The sequence below is a fragment of the Octopus bimaculoides genome, chromosome 16, assembly GCF_001194135.2.
Source record: "Octopus bimaculoides isolate UCB-OBI-ISO-001 chromosome 16, ASM119413v2, whole genome shotgun sequence".
NCBI classification, from domain to species: domain Eukaryota; kingdom Metazoa; phylum Mollusca; class Cephalopoda; order Octopoda; family Octopodidae; genus Octopus; species Octopus bimaculoides.
The window spans coordinates 20,834,463-20,853,092 of record NC_068996.1 but is presented as its reverse complement, the minus strand read 5'-3'; the positions used below and the strand labels follow the sequence as shown (position 1 = coordinate 20,853,092).

Below are 18,630 nucleotides of genomic sequence, written 5' to 3'. Positions count from 1 at the left end.
GACAGCTACATCTACTGCTAACTGTAGATGTTTTGGATCTGTCTGGTACATCATGCAGTAAACAGACGTTATGTTGTGCCTCGACTCACTGTTCAACCCAGTTCACAGTAAATAGATATAGTGTGTTAGCTTGTTTGCATTCAGATTACTATCAAATGTAATGCTTATTTATTCACATTTTATAATATCAATTATTATTTATCTCATAGCTTTGAGATTTTGATGATGTGATTGTTTGTTTTTAGAATGACATTGCAGGATCAGTGTGAGAAGCTAAATCAGGCCAGTTTGAACATAAAACAGGTAGAATATTTGGACCAGATATGGCCAGTTTAAATGCTAAAGAGTTAAAGTACTCAGTTGAATTCCATCCAGTCAGGTAACTTTACCTGATTCATGTCTTCTAATATTGTATGAAGATGAACCCTCCAATGGTGCCTCAAATGAAATATGAATTTCTGGAATCATACTTACATCAGTTGTATAATTCATATCAATAAAAATGTTATATTGATCAAGTGGAATGTTCAGTTTGTCTTTAATGACTGCCAATCACCATGTTTACATTGTTTATTGGTTTATGCTAAGTTAATTCTAAATTGTTTGTCACTTCAGTCAACATCTCTCATGCACAATGTTTTACTCTAGTAAAAAAAAAAAAAACTTTTTTTTTTTATTATTGTTCTTATACTTACTTGGCAGTCCACTCTATATAAAAACTCAACACACTTACACATGCTCTCATCATCATTATCACTGTTTAATGTCAGTTTTCCATGCTGGCATGGGTTGGATGGTGTGAGAAGAGGTGGTGAGCCAGAGAAATGTGCCAAATTCAGTTTTTGGCTTTGGTGTAATTTCCACAGTTGAGTGCTCTTCCATTCGCCAATCATTTTGTTGGATGTTTCCTTACATGGCAATTGCACTAGTTAGGTTACCAAGTAACTTGCAAGACAAGACCCTTCAACTGTGTGGTGTGTAATATTGAGGGAAGTGGCTTTATGCCAGGTAATGGGAGGTTAAAGTATGATAGCGACAGGTACAGGTGTCTTGCAGTAGAGAAGACACATAACTACCTTCACTGGAAAAGAAAAGATGGTGAATGAAGAGACATCAAACTAAAGGAAAGTAATGCATATTAAATGTTCTTAAAGAATAGGCACAGATGTGGCAGTGTGGTAAGGAGTTTACTTCCCAACCATGTGGTTCTAGGTTCAGTCTTACTGCATGGCAGACAGAAACTGAAAGAAGCCCATCATATGTGAGTATGTGTCCATCACCACTTGACAACTGCTGTTGGTATGTTCACATCCTTATAACTAGGCAATTCGGTAAAAGAGACTGATAGAATAAGTACCAGGCTTTAAATAAAAAAGTGACTACTGGAGTTGAATCATTCGAATATAAATCCATGAAGGCAGTGCCCCAGCATGGCCACAGTCAAATGACTGAAACAAGTAAAAGATAATAACTTAGACAAGTTATAGAGATATTGCTGCTAGGAATTCTAAAGAAACAGATCCAAAACCCAGTATTTTGTGACACAATACTAATAATAATAATATTAATTATCATTATTGTTGTTGCTGCTATTGGACAGTGATTTGGTGGTCTTGATAGGACAACTGAGATAAACTTTACCTTTCATCCTCACAATAAAATAAAGCACCAGTTATAAGAATTGTCGTTATTATTGGTAATTAGCGACAGTATTCCAAAATAAAAGACAAAAACAGCAAATTTCTTTGGTGGGAAATGTTTCCTTGCTTTAATGAAATAATGTTGTATTCAAATTTTATATATTCATGTAAATGTGTTACTTCCATTTTTCAGCTTTTGAAGAAAATTCTGGTGTTCTCCAGCAACAAAATGCTATTGAAAACAGTGTTTTCAATACTGACTGGCTCCAAGAACTTCCTGAAGATTCAGATATGTGTATTGCTCAAAGAGATTTTGAAGGAGCTGTTGATTTGGTAGAGAGAGGTAAAAAAAATCGAAAAATTGCTTATTTTACAGTTTTTACATTAAAAAAAAAAACATTTCAGTGCAACAAACCATAAATGTGTGTGTGTGTGTGTGAATAACCATAGTGTTGCTATCTTTATTGTATATTACCCCTAAAATGCCTGTTCTTCAAACATGGTATTCCTTTTACAGGCGATGAGAAAGTTCATTAATTAAATTAAATGTATACCTGAAGATCTTTCGTTGGTTTGAATGGTTCCAGAAGCAACATCGTTGATAGGAAGTTGGCTGCTACATTAAGCATATTAAACAAAGTAAACAGCTTCTGTGGATCCTAGTTTTTTTTGTTTTTTTTTTGTTTTAATCAATAGTAGGAAGTTAATTTTGTTGCTATATCATGCTGGTGAAGTGATTACATAGAAGTTTGTTAATTAGCACTATGTATGTATGTGTGTGTGTGTGTGTGTGTATGTATATATATATATATATATATTCACAGATACATATATCAAATTGATCAAAGGTCCTTCCCAGGCCATAGGTTTCTCAGATTCTGTGGTGTATATATTCCCCCACTGGATAGGACACCAGTCTACCACAGGATTGCACATTTTTGCCAGTTGATTGGATGAGAGCAACATGAAGTTGAAGTGTTTTGCTTGCAAACACAACACATCGCCTAGTCCAGGGATCAAAACTACAATCTTACAATCATGATTGCAACACTACTAAGTCACACACCTACACGCATGTGCACACACACAATATATATATATATATATATATATATATATAGCAATTAGAAAATGGAGGAGAATATGCGGTACTCATCGACTTGCAGACAGTGTGTTCTGTTGAGTTAATTAACTTATTTTGTAACTAAAATGACAAAAATGACAACATACAAATGCTTATGACATACCATGTTATATTAACAATCAAGGTTACAAATAAACAGTACATTAGGAATTTGAGAATAAACAGAAACTTACAGCTGTTTCGGCCTAGCGTTGGCATGCCCCATTCTATCCGAATAGCTCCTGCCGATATATATATATCATTATTTAATGTCCGTTTTCTATGCTGGCATGATTTGGATGGTTTGAAGGAACTGGTTAGGCAGAAAACTGTCATGCTGTAGAGGAGGAACATGGTAACCTGGTCAGAGAGAGAGAGAGACAGTGATCAAAATTGAGGCCAAGAACAGGTCTGTTGTAGAGGAGATACATGGTTAACCAGTCAGAGGGAGAGAGAGAATGGAAAAATGCAGGAGAGAGATGTTGGTGAAGTGCCAGAGCATGCTCACAAGGAATGGGGATCAGAATATAAATGGGATGCTAGAGAAGAGCAAGAGGGTGGTAAGTAGTGGCAAAGTGAAAGGGCACACCTCAAGGTACAGGGTCAGATGTATGTATGTTAATCAAGAAGAGGTAACTGACCTGTTGCCTCTTCTTCCTTTATTTCCTTATATATGCCACAAAGGAAATATTAGTGCATGATGCAGTTAAATTATGGTGGAATTTAATTAACTATATGACCTGTTAGCGAGTTCTTGGAATGCTTACAGTGCATTCCACTCAATTCTTTGGATCTAGTCTTTACACATACACACACACACACACACACACACACACACACACACATACACGTATGTGTGTATCTATATATATATATAGATGACTACCATAGCAGCTACAGACAACAGAAACACACTGGCCAAGTAAATAAACTATTGGACTAAGGAATCATGTAAGAAAGTTACCTGCAATTGTCTGGCACTTTGTCAAGTCAATGATTTATCTGTCATTTGTCTGGTGAAGTAGCAGCTAAGTGCTGCTTCTTCAAGGCACTAATTTTTACATATCTTTTTATGATCTTATCTAAACACCACACTAATAAGACCCTATAATTTACAATTTATGTACCTTTATATTTGTATTTGTCTCTCTTTGTCTAAAATTTCAGTATTTTTAATATTATATATCATCATCATCATCGTCGTAGTCATCATCAGTTATTTTCCACTGTTCCTTGCCTGCAAGGAACAGATGGAATTTGTTGAAGCAGATTTTCTATGGCCAGACACTTTTCCTGTTGCCAACCCTCACCTCTTTCCAAGCATGGTAATATTTCTCTATGGCCAGATGTCTTTTTCATGGAAGACTAGAATTGACCAGATTCACTTGTATGATGATGATGATGATGATGATGATGCTAATTTACAACCTTTATGTGGTGTCATAACACAAACACACAAACACTCACACATACATGTATGTATGTATGTGTATGTGTGGAAGAGAGAGAGAAAGAACAAGAATATTTAGAATGTGATCTCTTCTACTGAAACTTTATTTATTTTTCCCAAGAGTTCTACTGAGTGCTAGAATGGAACAGTGACACCAGATGCTCTAACTTACATTTGGAAATTAAGCTTAAGAATTACTGGCCAAATTTTCAATTTGCTAAATGTTAATTTCTATTAATATTAATTTTTTTTTTTAATTCTCAATTTAAATGGGTTTTTTTTTTTTTTTTTTCTTTTGCAGTCAATGAATTCTTGAAAGATTGTCCAAGAACACCTGAAGTAAAAGAATTCAAGTAATTAGAATTGAGCATTATATTTTTTTATTGGTAGAAACATTGTGGTTTTGACTTTGTCATCTTCATATTCTAACAATACTGCATATTATATTTTCTTTTGCTTCTGTGAGATCCAGCATCTTGAGAAATGAAAGTAATAATAATAGTTTAGAAGAAATGTATGTCCCTATAATAACTCTGTTTCCATCAAATTCATCACACATCTTTCCAGTACAAGTTTCCAGTACAGCTGCCAGAACCAGCCCAAAGAAAGTCCACGCCACATTTAAATGATGGACTAAATCTTCTTAGAGGTGACTTTATCCACCTGTCGTCTCTTCATCTTTATTGCTATCGTTAAATTTATCAATAACATCACCATCATTACCATCTCCACCACTACTATCACTATCATCACTATCATCATATTTCAGCCAGTAGAAGAGTTGATTTATTTTCCAATTAAAATGTAATTAAGGATGTCAATGAAAGACAATAGAGAAGTAGATAACCATTTGAGAACAAAAATGGTCATTTGATTTGCTAGAAATAGCAGCTAAATCTATTTCTAATGACATTCTACTGCCTTTAAAAGTGAAGTACAGTTTGGATGCAGTAATCCTTGATGATGTATTATGTAAGATGGAACAGTCATAAGTAGAAAGTCTGAGTAATTGCATTTGACCTGAATCTAAAAAGAAAAAACACTAACAACCAGGTGAGCAGTCATCATCATTTAATGTCCATTTGCCATGCTGGCATAGGTCGACCAGTATAACAGAATCCACATCAGACTCTAATGACAGCTTTGGCATAGTTTCTACAGTTGGATTCTTTTCCTAATACCAACCACTTTACAGTGTGTGCTGGGTGCTTTTTTTTCCATGCCATCAACATGAGTGAGGTTGTCAAATAACTTACAAGACAGGAAAAGAACGAGGAAAATGGAGAAAGCCTTGTTGACTACATCGTGGGTGGAGAAATAGTTTATAATGTATCACCATGTCATGTCATTCATAGTTACTGATTCAATGATAAAAGGATACAGTCCACCTACTTGTAATTAGGTGCCATTTTACTATAGATGCTGGGTTCACTTCCTTCAGTGAATTTAATTTGAGAAAAGATGTTTTCTTTTCTAACCTAAACTTTCCAGTGGTGATCCTATGATTCAGGGCCTCCCCAAACTACAATAGCTGTTGTTATAACCCAAGTATGCTTTGTTATCCTAGCTTGTTGGCACAAATAAGAATCACATCCTGTGGGAATGTTACTTTTGGTAGAATGGTATGATGTTCAAATGGAGATTTCTCTCTCATTTCCAATGTTTTATTTCTCCAGCAGTATACACTATTTTACATTACATCAGTTCACTTAGCTATCAATGGATATCACATTGTGGAAATCTTACTTATTATAGACTGAAGGCTTATCCATACACAAAGTTACTTTCCATCCCTCTAACACCCTAGTACCAAATTACCCCTTCTCTTAATTGTTATTTAGAATAAGACACCTGATGATGATGATGATGGTTGTGGTGGCAGCAGTGACTAAATTAAAACCTTTCATCAAAATGTTATTTTATGTCCCAAACACAACTTAATTAATGGTAAAGTAACTTTTAATAAATTCTTTATTATTTTCAAAATTTATTGAAGCAAAAACTGTGTATTTCAGCAGGAACAGGGTGACAAAAGGGTTAAATCAAAATGTTAAGAAGTAAAGATTAAAAAAAAAAAAAATATCATGATCTTTCAAAATTAGATTAATTGAATGTTAATTATGCAGGAAAATTATAATCACATTCAAGGCAATAATTGATCAAGTGTTAGCTCAGTTTATAGTTGTGGAATTTTTTTTTTTTTTGCTTCATGATATCTGACATCCTCATCATTTAACATCCATGTTCCATCCTGGCAAGAGCTGGACAGTTTGACAGGATCCAATGGACCCAATGACCGCATCATGCTCCAGTGTCTAATTTGGCATGGTTTCTACAGCTGGATACCATTCCTAATATCATCCACTTTACAGAATGTACTGGATGCTTTTTCATGCTATCACTACAAATAAGGTTGCTGTGCAGTTTGCAAGATTACAAAATTCTAAGTGGTGGTAGGGGCTTTACATTTAGGGAGATGAGGGATTATGGTTTCTGAGTTTTTTTTTTTTTATATTTAAAGTTATAAATTGATTTTACTTTTACTTTTTATTTGTGCTAACAAGGGAAAGAAAACTCTGTGTGTATGTGTGTGTGTTATATTACATTCATATACAAATATAAAAACAATAAAAAAAGACTTTTACAATGAAAGTAAACAAACAAAGTTTGTTTTTTTAGAAGTGTTGAGATGTATTGTATGAAACAGAAATAAATTTATCTCTCAAACGCGTGATAATGCTATAAATAGCGTGATCAGAATGAATTATCCATATAATGCAGAAAAATACGTTACTGGCCAGCCATGAGACTCAAACTCACATCTTTGTGATTACGCGTCAAGTGTTTTACCATTAAACTAAACTGCCCAGCAACGAATTGTTCTGCAATTATAGAACTTATAAATATAGCTTTGGCTGGCCGGCAACATATTTTTCTGCATTATATGGATAATTTATCCTGATCACGCTATTTATAGCATTATCACGCGTTTGAGAAATAAATGTATTTCTGTTTAATAAAAAAAGAATTTCAGAATAAAGTAAAAATGTTTATAATGTGAAATTATCTTTAAAATTTTTTGTTTTCTTTTTCTGCTAAGTAATTTTTACACATCCTGCCTTTTGTTTCTTGCAGAGCTCGCATTGATCATAGGATTAAACAATTAACAGAAGGATTAATGAGTGAATTACAAGTGACACCAGAACGGTCTCTTCGAGGTGGTCCAAGAGCTGCAAGAAGAGCAGTGACACAGCTTATCCGTCTTGGGAAGTCTGCTCAAGTAGGTTCCAGCAGTTCTTTTGAGAGATAAAATTCAGTTACCATTTTTATTTATTTATTTATTTTTGAATAGAGTCACAATTGGCTGAGTGACTGAGGTGGATGAAACAACACACTAACAGGTTGACAGTTCCTCCTACCCCAACGCCAGACACTTAACACTTTATAGCTTGTTACTGTTGTTGTTTCTTTAACTGGGAGGTCTTTGGTTCAATCCCACAGGATGGCATTTTCAAAAAATGCCTTTTACTATAACCTCAGTTCAATCCATGTGAGTGACATTGGGATAGATGGAATCTATGTGGAATCTCATTGGATGGAGTATATCTGTAATTCAAAGGTCCAACCTTGCCACACACTATGTAACACTGATTCCACCTTTCCACCTAAAGATTATGTTAAGGGTGGGAAACACTGAGTTTTACACACTAACTCCAATAAGTATTCAGCTGTTCATGAAATAGCTGAACACTCATTGTTATAACCAGCAGAGATTTATTTAAATATAAATAGGGAAATGAAGAGAGGGAGAGAGAACACAAGGAAAGAGGAAAAAGACAAATTTACCTACTTTACTCTTTTACTTGTTTCAGTTATTTGACTGTGGCCATGCTGGAGCACCGCCTTTAGTCGAGCAAATCGACCCCAGGACTTACTCTTTGGAAGCCTAGTGCTTATTCTATCGGTCTCTTTTGCCGAACCGCTAACTTACGGGGACGTAAACACACCAGCATCGGTTGTCAAGCGATGTTGGGGGAGGGGGGTGAAACAAACACAGACGCACAAACATATACACGCACATACATATATATACATATATACGACAGGCTTCTTTCAGTTTCCGTCTACCAAATCCACTCACAAGGCTTTGGTCGGCCCGAAGCTATAGTAGAAGACACTTGCCCAAGGTGCCACGCAGTGGGAATGAACCCGGAACCATGCGGTTGGTAAGCAAGCTACTTACCACACAGCCACTCCTTTGTTTAATTAATTTTTATTTCAACCTCATACTTGTTTTTTTTATGCATATATGCACCCATGTTGTGAAATCACATGATCAAATATCATTCTTAATGGGTAGCTAGCTGGGAATTCATACTGAGTGCTCCACAAGGAATATGTCAAGATTGTGTGTATGTGTGTGTGTATGCATGTATGTTCGTTACCTTTTATCTTTTACTTGTTTCAGTCATTGGGGCCATGCTGGGGCCCCACCTTAAAGGGATTTAGTTGAATGAATTAACTTCAGTAGCTTTTTTTTTCTTCCTTAGGCCTGATATTTATTCTATTAGTCCTTTTTACTGAACCATTAAATTACAGGGTCATAAACAAACCAACACCAGTTGTCAAGCAGTGGTGAACGGGCATGGCTGTGTGGTTAGGAAGCTTGCTTCCCAGTTACATGGTTTCGGGTTCAGTCCCACCGCATGGCACCTTGGGCAAGTGTCTTCTGCTATAGCCCCGAGCCGACCGAAGCTTTGTGATTGAATTTGGTAGGCAAAAGTTACTGCCGTGTGTGTATATGTCTGTGTATGTGCTTGTGCCTTTCTCCCAAAGAGAGAGAGAGAGAGAGAGAGGGAGAGAGGGGATATGTATATATACGACAAGCTTCTTTCACTTTACAACTACCAAATCCATTTACAAGGCTTTGGCAGCCCAAGGCTATAGTAGAAGACACTTACTCTGGAACCATATGGTTGGGAAGCAAACTTCTTACCACACTGCCTTTCTACTAGATTATTCAAGGAATTATTTTCCCAATAGACTAAATTCAAGAAAAATACTAATTTCAGATTTTTGCAGTTGCTGTCACATTTTGAAACTTCGAAATTAAGTGACAGTTTCCAAATTTGGTATATTGATATAATTTTTTACGCTGAATCTGATTTTCTGATTCATCTGTAGCAGAAAAAAATTAAGAAAGAATGTTACAAAAGTTTAAAGTTTGATCAGAAAACAAGATTTGGAAGCTGGGATTTTCTGCATGAGAGCAGTCTATCACAAAATGAAAGCAAAAAACATTACAATGATGAAGTTTTTACAAACAAAAAGAAAGCAAAACATTATGACAACTTACGTTGTCAGATGTTTTAATAAATTTTGATGAATAAAGTCATGTAAAAACTGTTGAACAGACATGTAAATAATTTCAAAACAAAATTTTTTTTGTGTAAAATTACAAAATTAAAAAATAAACTGTACATTAGGGTTTAAGGTTAGATTTAGGGTTCAGGATTAGGATGAGGGTTTGACTCATCATCAAAGAAATTACATAGGCTAAAGGAATATACATGTGGTGGTGATGGTGGTTCAGACAGCTAGCTACAGATTTGCTTGCCTTGTTACTATAGGAAGAAGCACTAATATGTCTGTGGCTTTCTATTGGCTAAAGAATTACCCAAAATTTGCAAATTTTAAAAGCTATTAACTTTTTATTTATCAATTTCCTTTTCATAATTAGCATACAAAACTAAATTGATACACCAAATTTGAAAACAATTGGAACAAAATTCTAAAAAAATAGGAAAATGTCATCAACAGAAAAGATCCCTGATTCCTTATGTCTTGACACAAAACCAAATTCTGGAGTGGGTGTGCTGATGCCACATAAAACGTATCCAGTCCACATTGTAATATGGTTGGCATTTGGTAAAGCATCCAGCTGTAAAAATCTTGCCAAAGCTGACCTCGCCTGTGCTGATGCCACATAAAAAGCACTCAGTCCATTTAGCTGGGTGGTTGGTGTTAGGAAGGGTTTCCAGCCATAAAAACCCTGCCAAAACAAAAACAGAAGTCTGATGCAAACTCCTACCTGGCCTGTCCAACCCATGCCTGTATGGAAGCTGGACATTAAACGATGATGAGGAGGAGGAGGTTTGTAGTTGAATTGAATTAACCCTTATTATCATCATCATCATCATCATCGTTTAACGTCCACTTTCCATGCTAGTATGGGTTGGACGATTTGACTGAGGACTGGTGAACCAGGTGGTTACACCAGGCTCCAATCTGATTTGGCAGAGTTTCTACAGCTGGATGCCCTTCCTAACACCAACCACTCCAAGAGTGTAGTGGGTGCTTTTACGTACCACCGGCACGAAGGCCAGTCAGGCGGTACTGGCAATGGCCACGCTCAAAGTGGTGTCTTTTACTTACGTGCCACCTGCACAGGAGCCAGTCCAGCGGCACTGGCAATGATCTCGCTCAAATGTCCTTACATGTGCCAGGGCACCGGTGCCATCACGATTCCGATTTCGCTTGCCTCAATTCCTTATATTTCTTGGTTATGGTAGTTGGGAGAGGGGGGATGAAAAGAATAGATTGTGGCTCTGTGGGTATTTAAAATCAGAATCTGGAGAAAATAAGGCAATAGTGTACATGGCATGTATCTGTGATAGTGCTTAAAACATGGTAGTTACAAGGTTTTAACTTCAAACAAAAGTGTAAAAGAACTACATAACTTTTAGATTGGAAAGGGTAGAAATAAATGCCTTTAAAAAAGATTGTAAAAATTGAAACAACAGCATGATCTCAGCTGAATGGGAGTGTACCTTTTGCTGTATGGCTTTCACTACTCTTTCAAATTTCAACGAGACACTACACAATTGTTCACTGTGCTAGAAAAGCTGCCAATACTCCTTCAATAACTCATACTCTATTGTCTTAGAAAAGAAGGATACATTGGATAACGTTGTGAGTAATCTGTGCTTGAAAAGAAAAGGTGGGGTGGCCACGGCTAGTAGGCCCTTGATCACAGGTCTGGTAGAAATGGATTGAACTGAAGCTAACTAGTATGAAATCAACAACTAGATATGTTATAATCATTAGTCTAATGAGAACTTTCTGATCCTTATTTTGTGTATTTTATTAGGCCTGTGAACTGTTTCTGAACAACCGGAGTGCCATTATTAAATATAACATCAGACAATTGAAGTTTGAAGGTTCAACAACATTGTACATCAAGCGTCTCTGTACAGGATTTTTCTCAAGTTTAGCTGAAACAGGCAAAGAATTTATGAAAGCATTTCCACAGAATTACGGCTGTTATTCTGGTAACTATTTGATTTTACTCATCATTGTCATCCTCATCACCAACAGCTTCACCATTATCCTTTGATTTTTGGTCTTCTGTACTCTTATCGTTTTTGCTACATTACTTTACAAGAAAATAAAGGAGTTGTTGGGAAATATCAGGTACTGGATTACTAACTCAAAGGTCACAGATTCATATCCAGTTGGCTACTGGAAAATTGGCTGAATGCCTTTTTCTTTCATTTGTCCATTCACCCGTTTATGTGTGTGTGTATATATATATATATATATATATATATATATATATATATATATATTTATGATGGTCTTTCATACAGTTTACATCTCCCAAATTTACTCACATGGCTTTGGTCGGCCCATGATATAGCAGAAAACACTTGCCCAACATGCCACACAACCACAACTATTATTCTAGATGTGGAAGGGAATATGTTGTACATCGCCTGAGAGGAATTGTCTACAGTAGACTCCAGATTAAGAATATCTGACTAACAAACATCCACTGTGAAGCTTGTTATATTAGTTACATACAATGGATGACAATAACCAAAGGGTCAACCATTTTGCAAAAAACATCAAAATACAGCATACTTACAGCAATTCTTCATCATCACAATCATAACCATCATCATAACCATCATCATCATCATCATCATTTAACATCAGTTTTCCATGCTGGCATGAGTTGGATAGTTTGACTGGAAACTTGCAAGCTGAAGGGCTGCACAAGGCTCCAATTGTCTATTTTGGAATGGTTTGTATGGCTTGATGCCTTTCCTAATGCCAGCAACTTTACAACCTGGTACAATCTTCTGGCTACCAGCTCCTGTCAAACTGTCCAACCCATGCCCGCATGGAAAACAGACATTAAATGATGATATATATGTGTGTGTGTACACACACACACAAACACACACAAGATCGGCTTCCACACAGTCTCTATCTACTGAATTCATTCACTGGCCCAGGGCTACAGTAAAAGGCACTTGCCCAAAACCATGTGGTTGCAAAGTGACCCTTCTGCCATGAAGAGAGAAAACGTATAATGATTCAGTAAAAAGATTTCTCAGTCAAAACATTGACAAACACACCTTTTTCTACTTACTCCCTCCCATTTTACACCATGAATGCCTAAATTAGGGGTTACATTTATAACAAAGAGAAAGGGAGAGAGAGAGAGAGTGAGACTGTCATGTTGCACACAACCAAACATTGCACAATATAGCAAGTAATGAAAGATCTGACATCATCATTATCTTCATTTTAACATTCATTTTTCTATATTTGCATTATTCCAGTTGTGTTATATGTCCTAACCTGACTATTTTCCTCTCTTTCTTTTCTGTTTTGTTTCAGAACCTTTTTTCATATGCCACATGTTTTATATATACAAGCACACACTTCATACTTACATATATAAGGATATACAGGCACAGGCATTGCTTGCTTCCCAACCACTTGGTTCTGGGTTCAGTCCCATTGCATGGTACCTTGGACAAGTCTTCTACAGTTCTAGGTAGACCAAAGCTTTGTGAGTGGATTTGATAGATTGAAATTGAAAGAAGTCTATCACATGCATATTCATGTATACTTATGTATACATGTGTATATGAATTGTTGTTGGTGTCTCCTTGTCTTGTCATTACATGATGGTTGTAAACAAGTGTCACTGACATACAAGTGATGTCTTTTGTATAAAAACATCTATGAAAAACATGCCTGGCACAGAGAAATATAACTATGAATGGAAATAGGTGAGTGTTAGCAACAGGGAGGGCATCCAACCATAGAAAATCTACCTCAGCAAATTCATCTGACCCATGCAAGAACAGGTAGACATTAAAACAATGATCATTATGACAATGATATTCTGTTGATTAGCTAATACACAGTTTAATAGAATTGTTTTCAATATTGTTGTTGTTATTATGTATTGAGTGAGAAAGCAATGCATGCCATCAAAGTGACACTAGGGTACAAATATACAAAGCCCAATGTACCCATCGTGACTACCTGTCTGATAAGGTTTGTTTAAGGAAGTTGAGCAAAACACTCATGTTTCCAAAGGTGAATTATTCAAACTCCAAAGAATTCCTTTCAACACATGGCTATGATGCTCCCCCACTACTTCTGCTCGTGATCAGAGATGCACATATCGTCAGCCACCAAGGGACAAACTCAACTGGTTAAGGTCAAACAACTGACAAGCAAATCTGTGGTATTAAGCAGAATATTTGCTGTAGCCCATCTTTTATACCAAGACAAACAATGTACATGATAACACTTCCAGTCAGTTAAGATCAGAAGCCATGAGAGCCACTGCTTGGTACTGCATCAAGGCATTTATTATTATTATTATTATTATTATTATTATTATTATTATTTAAAACATCACACAATATCCAATATCTTGATGTTGATTGAAGGTGTTGTGTCTACCAGGGGTTTGTACTGTCTGTCAAGACAGGTACTTTATGCAATATGCATGCAGTCCCAAGTAATGCCAACTTTTGCAATACACTTAGATTGTAGAGTTTTTCTAAAATTTCCAATTGTTTCTTCAGATTGGGTGGTATTGAACCCAATGCTCCGATGACAACAGGAACAACCTTTATGTTTGACTCTCATAGCTACCACATCTTGGTGATCTTAATTCTCAAGTTTCCATATTTATCAATCTTTTCTCTTTCTTTCATGGTAATATGTTGATCTCCTGGCACTGCTATGTTGATTATTAGGCACTTTTGTTTGTCTTTCCTAAAGTTACTATATACAGTCTTTGGTGCTCAAATATCTTGTCTGCCTGGAAGTCAAAGTCCCAGAGGATATTTGCCTTCCCCTTTTTGTCCATTACCTTTTCCAGTGTATGTTGGTACCAAGCACCCGTTACCTTATATCCATACTTTCAGTATAGTAGCCAGTGAAGGTTTTGGGCTACCTTGTTGTGTCTGCATTTGTACTCTTTTTCTGCAAGACTTATCATGCTTATAACCCGCTTCCCACACATTCTGCAGAGGTTCATTGCACTTGTGTGGTATAAATCCCTTTTCACTGAGTTAGTATTTAATGCCTGATCCTGGGCAGCAATAATTAGGTTTCCAGTCTTCTTTTTTAGGTCATCCTTGCTGAGCCAGCTCCATGAGGCTTCTTGGTCTTTTAGTTTCATAGTAGAACTGACCATGTAATTCCATGCAGAGTAGAGTTTCTTCTTTCTCGCTGGCGATTTATGATCGGAATTCATTAGCACTCTCAATTCCATTTTTGGTAAATCCTTCCTTGTAGCAGGTCTTGTTTGCTATTTACCAAATATTCTGCCATTATTATTATTATTATTATTATTATTATTATTATTATTATCATAATTATTATTGTTATTATTGTTGTTGGCAGAATCATTAGCATGCTGGGCAAAATGCTTAGCATTTGTCTGGCCTTACATTGAATTCTGCCGAGGTTGATTTTGCTGTTCGTCCTTTTGGGATTGATGAAATGAGTACCAGTTACACACTGGGGTCAAAGTAATTTACTGTCCCCCTCCCCCAAATTATGCCTATAATAGAAGGGATTCAGGGTCAATAAATTAATTGTCAGTGAAACAAAGTACCAGTAGAGTGCTGGGGTCAATGTAATCAACTAGCTCCCAAACTTTCAGACAGTGTACCTATAGAAGGAAGGATTATTATTTGACATTTGATAGTTTCAGGTACATTTCTACTGCATCTCATGCTACACTTTGGTGTTGCTGAGATGTCTGCAGCACCTCGTATTATATTTTTTTGTTGGTGTTGAAGGAGTACAAACTCTTCCCAGTGTTGTATTGTATCAGTTTGTTTTGGTATGGGAGTTTGGTTGGAATCTTTTGTTATAATAGTATTTGTGTTGTGTGTAATGCGAGTTGTGTTCTTCTGTTGGGTATCTGACCTGCAGAGTACATATGGAGGTTGTTTATTTTATTACATACTGTATACAGTGTGTCTTGTGTTTGTGGATTGTTATATTTGGGTTGTATTATTGAATTGATAGTGTCTTGCATAGAATGTGAATTATTCCTAGAAGGGTTAGGTTTTGTATAGTGTTATGGATCCATCCATTCATATCATGTAACCGTACCAGCACATTAGATAACCATTTTACCACCATATTTCTGCTGAAATATGCTGTCTTTGTTTCAATAAATTTTGAAAATAAGAAAAGTAACTTTGATGCCAGCATGCACAGACATATATGTATTCTAGTTCTTATGTACCTTGTTTAGCACATGTTTATATAATTTCTTATCAGTTTTTATGTTGTAGTGTTGGCATATTGCCCAATGGATATACCTATTTCTTGGTTATCATCATCATCGTCGTTTAACGTCCGCTTTCCATGCTAGCATGAGTTGGACGATTTGACTGAGGACTGGTGAACCAGATGGCTACACCAAGCTCCAATCTGATTTGGCAGAGTTTCTACAGCTGGATGCCCTTCCTAACGCCAACCACTCCGAGAGTGTAGTGGGTGCTTTTACGTGCAACCGGCACGAAGGCCAGTCAGGCGGTACTGGTCTGTGTATGTATGTATATATATATATATATATATATACTCAGATTTTGCAAGGACCGGACAGCCAGAGATGATGTCAATGTCTCATTGTGTTGATTGCATGTTCTGTATTTGGTGTTTCCATTATTTTGCTTTTATAGTTGTTTGTGGTCAGGCTTTGGTCTTGTGCAGCAAGAATCAGTCTTTCCATTTCTGTGTTTAGTCCAGACCTTTTGAACCATTGTTGGGGTTCATTTAGGCTCACTTCTCTGTCGAGTCTTGCAGAGTATTGGCCTTGGAGTGATTTTTTTTTTTTTTTTTTTTGTATCTGTCATGTTGTCATCTGAGATCAGTGCTTCAGTGTAGTTTGTTTCTCTTTTGTATTTTGTCACCTTGTCTATAGAGAAAAGTGTTTTCTATATATATATTTATTTATTTTTTGTGTTGCTTTATTACATACAGTAGTCATCCAATTTTTGTTTCTAAGTTTTTTTTAGTCCAACTGTTGTTTTGTAGTAGTTCTTTATCTGTGTCAGGCCATGACCTCCTTCTCAGTAGGGTAGATGTATTCTGTCAGTGTCTGCTTTGGGAGTTGTGACTTTTGGTATGCTAATAGTTTCCTAGTTTTCTAAGTTTCCCAATTCATTAATCTTCTAGTTTATTATTATTCTGCAAGCTGGTAGAATTATTAGCATGCTGGACAAAATGCTTAGCGGTATTTCACCCATTCTGAGTTCAAATTCTGCTGAGGTCAGCTTTGCCTTTCATCCTTTCGGGTTCAATAAATTAAGTAACAGTGAAACTCTGGGGTCGATGTAATCAACTGGTCTTCTTCCCACAAATTTGAGGCCTTGTGCCCCCAGAAGAGAGGATTATTATTATTATTATTATTATTATTATTATTATTATTATTATTATTGTCATTATTATTATTATTATTATTATTATTATTATTATTATTATTATTGTTATTATTGTTCAGTAGTTTTATTTTTATAACGTGCTTTCACTTCACTACCGAGCACAGCTCTGTGCGCCTTGGGTATGTGCTGTGGTTTGCTGTGGTGCTCTTATGGTTACTGTATTGAAAGTGTTTTGCGTAGGATGTGTGCAGTGCCCAGTAGTGCAATTTTCTGTATGTTATATATATTTGTAAGTCCTTATTATTATTATTATTATTATTATTATTACTATTACTGTTGTTGTTGTTATTCTCCTTGTAGCCATTGTTGTTTGGTCACATCAAGAACTGAAAATATTTGTTGACATGTTCAAGCGCCAAGTATTTGGTGGAAAATCCAATCTTTCAATAATTGCAGAATGTGTTATGTTAGCAAGACAACATTGTCAAGAGGTGAGGCTTTTTTTTTTTTTTTATAATTAATTAATGATTTCAGTTTTTCTTAATATAATCTATATTTCTGAAATAAAGTGTTCCTATAATTGAATCATTCAAACTATTGACTTTAATATCTCTTTTCATATTTTCTATTCTGTGTCTTACTTTCCTGCAGCTGTTGTCTATTCATTCATGACTTCTTGTCATGTCTTCCTTGAAACTCCATTACACATAACTTCTACATTCAGCACTCTTTATCCATTCATATCATGTAACCTATACCAGCACATTAGATAATCATGTTATTATTATTATTATTATTGAGTGAGAGAGCAGTGCATGCCATCAAAGTGACACTGGGGTAAAATATGAAAAGCCCAGTATACCCATCACAACTACCCACCTGATAAGGGTACACCAGACACATGCATCACAACCATATGTGCGCGATATGGTGATCTCATATGAAGATAAACAGCGCATGACCTCGCAGGTGGGGCCCAGTTAGAATTTTCTTCGGGTCGAGTAGCCCATCCTGCTCAAAAGGTCCCTGAATAAGGATTGTTTAAGGATGTTGAGCAAAACACCCATGTTTCCAAAGGTGAATTATTCAAACCCCAAAGAATTCCTCTCAACACATGGCTATGATGCTCCCCCACTACTTCTGCTCATGATCAGAGATGCACATATCGTCAGCCACCAAGGGATATCCTCAACTGGTTACGGTCAAACAACTGACAAGCAAATCTATGGTATTAAGCAGAATATTTGCTGTGGCCCATCTTTTATACTATTGTAGCCCATCTTTTATACTTATTATTATTATTATTATTATTATTATTATTATTATTCAGGTCACATATGCCCGTGGGCCCACGGGCATATGGTGGTTAAGAGAGTGGGCTACCAACCCCAAGATTAATGAGAAGTTTAAATGTAAATCACTTTAAATGGGACTTTTGTAGCATAGGGCCAAGATCAGTTTCCGGTGGATTAGTATCAAAAAAAGTTAATCTCCAGAAACTCTCTCAGTTCATTTTTGTACTCTGTCTTCCATACATGTCTACACAATCCAACTGATTATAGCTGCCTCATTTCTGTCCATGATCTCTTCAACTTGCCTATTTAATGTCCATGTTGTTTCACCTCTAATTTCTAGACTTAATTCACTACCCAGTTTAACACCCCACTTAGTCCTTTGGGACTTTTTGTTGCAAATATT

General features: G+C 36.1%; 1 protein-coding gene across 1 annotated transcript in view; it reads left to right on the top strand.

The window, feature by feature from the left end:
- Positions 1–18,630, top strand: part of LOC106872839 (exocyst complex component 8) — a 108,283-nt gene that overhangs the window by 76,011 nt on the left and 13,642 nt on the right. Inside the window, exons 8-12 of the mRNA XM_014919972.2 lie at positions 1,834–1,983; positions 4,515–4,566; positions 7,349–7,493; positions 11,364–11,544; positions 17,293–17,423. Of these exons, the coding sequence (XP_014775458.1) occupies positions 1,834–1,983; positions 4,515–4,566; positions 7,349–7,493; positions 11,364–11,544; positions 17,293–17,423 (659 nt within the window). The remainder of the gene's footprint in view (positions 1–1,833; positions 1,984–4,514; positions 4,567–7,348; positions 7,494–11,363; positions 11,545–17,292; positions 17,424–18,630) is intronic.